Source organism: Apis dorsata, unplaced genomic scaffold, assembly GCF_000469605.1.
Source record: "Apis dorsata unplaced genomic scaffold, Apis dorsata 1.3 scaffold_52, whole genome shotgun sequence".
NCBI lineage: Eukaryota > Metazoa > Arthropoda > Insecta > Hymenoptera > Apidae > Apis > Apis dorsata.
The window spans coordinates 3,105,302-3,109,230 of record NW_006263353.1 but is presented as its reverse complement, the minus strand read 5'-3'; the positions used below and the strand labels follow the sequence as shown (position 1 = coordinate 3,109,230).

The 3,929-nt window shown below is 44.9% G+C and overlaps 2 protein-coding genes across 2 annotated transcripts in view; both read right to left on the bottom strand.

Moving 5' to 3' along the window:
* On the bottom strand, positions 1–1,005 carry LOC102674634 (the record flags this gene model as incomplete). Its single annotated transcript, XM_006609314.2, has 2 exons — positions 488–1,005; positions 1–248 (listed from the first exon to the last, which is right to left on the bottom strand). Coding segments are annotated over exons 1-2 (741 nt in total), but the record flags the coding sequence as incomplete, so codon positions are not given.
* Positions 1,006–1,796: 791 nt separating this feature from the next.
* The window catches only part of LOC102674776, an 11,612-nt gene continuing 9,479 nt past the window's right edge, over positions 1,797–3,929 (bottom strand). Inside the window, exon 4 of the mRNA XM_031514943.1 lies at positions 1,797–1,821. The gene's annotated coding sequence lies outside the window, so the exon portion shown is untranslated. The remainder of the gene's footprint in view (positions 1,822–3,929) is intronic.

Sequence of the window (3,929 nt, the reverse complement as noted above, 5' to 3'; positions counted from 1 at the left end):
ACTCGATCTCGCCCATCCGCTCGATCCGTGGCCACCCGCTACTTGAACGACTTCGTGGCCGTGGTCTCCGCCTCCCGACACCAGCTTCTTCAAGCCGATGATGGAGGCCAACACAAGTGCGAGCTTGCTCACGATCAGAGCTTTCCCGGCAAGGAGGGCCAACGCTCCCAGAGCTAGTGGCACCAGGGTTCCACCGATCAGCAGGGGAATGGCGAGAAGACCGCTCATGTTCTTCTTCTTTTTGCGACCTGAAATAATCGAACTTTGATTAGAAAGATTGGATTCGACAAGGGTTCGATAGGGAGAGGTGGAAAATTGGAGATTTATTCCCGAGTGTTCGCGGGGAGGTGAAAAAGAGTGGGCCATACGGTCTACTGAGCCGGGAAACCGGAACTGGGAACTTTCTTTTTTTCGGATCATTGCCTCACAAATTATTTGTTTCGAGCGATTTTCTTTTTCTTTTTCTTCTTCTTTTTAATATTCTCACCTTCCTCTACGAGACTCCGTTGAAGTTCCTCCACATTGGGCAGTTTCAACTTCAATGTGTGGCTCTGGAAGAACTTGACCACCTTGTCGAAGATCATGGTGTTCAACGCGTCCTCCTTGTCCTCCAAACTTCTCGGCAAGCTAGCCTCGATCTCCTGAAGGGATTTCGGCGGTTCCTCCGCGACGTTCGTCGAAATTGGGTCGTCCTGGACGAACGTGACCCCATCCGCGACGTTCAACTGGACGCTCCTCGACACCCTGTCTATAACCGACAACAGCCTCACTTTCAAACAGGAACTGAGATCCTCGTCCGCGCATTCTTTGTAGATCTGGTACATCTGCCGAAGATCCCCGAACACGTTGCCGTTCCCCGTCGATCTACCCGCCTCCTCGTCGATGGAATTGGTCGTGGGATTGGTCTCGGCCGATCTCGCCGAAGCCACGGCCAACAGGAGTGCCAGGTAAACGGAACAGTGCGCCAACCGTCGAACCATCTCGTAAGAAGAATCCTGGAAACCCACGAAAATCTGTGTGAAAATCACCTCGAAAAGAAAAATTCTCAAAATTCTTCTATCCCTCCCTTCGTCCGATACATATTCGATACCCACCGAAGCAAGATTGTTTTAAGGCTTGGACGATCGGTTTTCTCGACCTTCCTTCCTTCGACGACACCTGCCGCGAAACGAAGCTGTTCGGCCACCGGTTTACTTGGATCGGTTTGACACTTTTGGCCGCGTGAGATGCGTGCTTGCACAGAGCACAGTAACTGGACTGTCCGTAACGGAAGCCCTGCCCTAGCTCTATATATCTGGTCAGGTGTACCTCCGTTGCTGGCGATATTCTCCCCACCTTCTTCGTGGCGGCCGCGCCGCGTACGAATACCGGCCATTGTGGGAGCATTTTCATTGCCAAGGATCACTTGAGAGATCGCGTCTCGCCAGGGTTGTTGCATCCGTGGATAGAGAGCAGCGAGATCTGCTGCGAGAATTTCGCTGCGTTTCCCCTCTCCGTGCGGAAGAGGAGAGCCTCATCCCCTCCCCTCTCTTTTACCGCCTCGATCCATCGATGATAAAACCTCGGATTCAGGCGAATCGTTTCGCTACTCTGGAGCGGAACGCCCTTGTCGTCGCTCGACATCTTCGACGACTCTTCGAACCGTTCCTTCGAATCGATCCAAATATTCATCTAAATCATTGGAAATTTGGAAATTTTTCGTCTGGAGAGAGAGAGAGAGAGAAAAAACGATTTTCATTTTCTCCCGCGTTATCGTCGTATCTCGATAAGCCTGAAATCGAAAGCACTTCCACACGAGGAGGAAGAGGAGAGAGAGAGAGAGAGAGAGGGGGAGAGAGGGAGGGAGGAGGAGAGGGGGTGGTTGATTAACATTGAATGGATTAAACAGATTGTAACGAGGAATGATTGTTTGGCGGTTAAGATAGATGTAACGCTCGTTGGACAAGCGTATTCTACATTTATGACACGAATAAAAGTAGAAACGAAGCTGTGTTAATTAACGGGGACCGTTAGTCATCGTATGTGTTTATATATGTATATATCAACCGTCCTGGTTAGAGCTCGCTCAGTGGTGGGCGCTTTTCCCTCTTATCCTGTGTTTTGCCATCGCATCCTCGCCATTTTCGTCCTGGCCGGAGGGGAGGGCCGGAATAACTGGGTCACGCCAAGTGAAAACGCGTAGATACGCGTGGCCCCCCCCTCTCGAAGGGGGGCATCGTTCCTCTTAATGTTTGGATTCACATTGGGCGCAGTGAAGCGTCGAGGAAGGCAGCGAGGCAAGAAATTTGAAATTTCGATTGGGGGGACCTGCGGCCCTGTTCCGCCTCGATTTCTTTTCGCTACTTCTGCCTCTCTCTCCCACGCTTCGACGTCGAATCGATCGATGATAGAGGGAATTCTTCTGGATCGTCGAGAACGTCGAGTGATAAAATATTGAATTTCTTTTTTTTCTCGTACTTGGTCGAATTTGGAAAATTGGATCAAATTTTTATTCGCAGAGTCTCGATATATATTCACGAGTTCTCTATGTGAGACGTGTAAAATAAAAATCGATATATACATTTTATCGATTGAAGTTATAAGTATCGAAATTCGAACGAAGCAATGTGATAGAAATAGAAATGTCTTAAACTTCGCTCATATAACAGCAGCAAAAATTGAATTTTTACGTAAAGTAAAATTTTTATTGGTATAATTGAAGAGACAACGATTTGTTTTATTTCAAAATTGCTTACTATAATCTATTTATAAAAAAATTGTATTTATTTTTCAATTTTATTTAATATATTAACAATAACTCTGTACAATATTACAGTATTAACGTTGATTGAATGAAAACGGGATATAATATAATTATTAGATAGTATTTATTCTAGAAATAATCGAATAAAGATTAAAGAAATTAAACGAGTATCGTATAAACGTATAAACAAACTTATAATACTATTTATACATAACAGTAATTAAACGTACACTTCTTTTAGATATACTGTACTGTACTGCACGTCGGCGAAAGCAACCGCTAGATCTCGCTAGCGCCACTCCAGTTGCACAAGAACCACAACGATTTCCTGCTCGATAGCGATCCCATCGACCTGATCATTTTCCGCTTGGCGATCCTCGTTGATGATACCTTCTCGACGAAACCCAATGTCACACGCGTCACAATGGGATCTTTAATGTTCATTCCATTGTCGTCCTTGCACGACGCGCGTAACGATTTATCTGGTATTATACAGTAGGTATGCAGGTTACCGGTTGGAAGTTCACGGCGCATCCGGTTTCGCTACGCCGACGCCTGTAATCTAAGTGGCTAGTAATGAGAGTGCTTGGCGAAAAAGAGCCATTACGGTTTACGAGCCATTAAACGACCATTGGACGAAGCTGGGTCAGTAGCGACACGGTCGAGTGGACGCCGGTTATTCGATATTTTACATTGTTTACGACGTTGTTATTAAGACGGGAGGAATTTCGCATCGTTGCAGGAAAGATAACTCACTGTGTGGAGAAAATTTCTGAGCTTGTTCCCTTTTTTTTTTTTTTTTTTTTTTTTTTTTTTTTTTTTTTTTTTTTTTTTTTTTTTTTTTTTTTTTTTTTTTTTTTTTTTTTTTCTCTCGAAAAAAGAAAACAATACAATTGAATTGCATGCAAGCGAGTACTTTCTACTAGCCGGAATCCCCTATAACGTGTTCGCTCATTAACTCGTATCTGGTTCAGGTATCAATGGATGCACCGACGATATGCGTTCCTATACTACTTTCGCTCGTTTTCATAAATATTAAACGGTAAAAAAAAAAAGCTCAAACGCGCGTGATTCAAGGGGGGATATTCGTTCGACAATTAGGTGCCATCCTACGATACAAAATAATTTTCTCGAAGTGCAAGTGTAAATAAATAGAGCAAACGGATTCTCACGCTCACGTACGCTT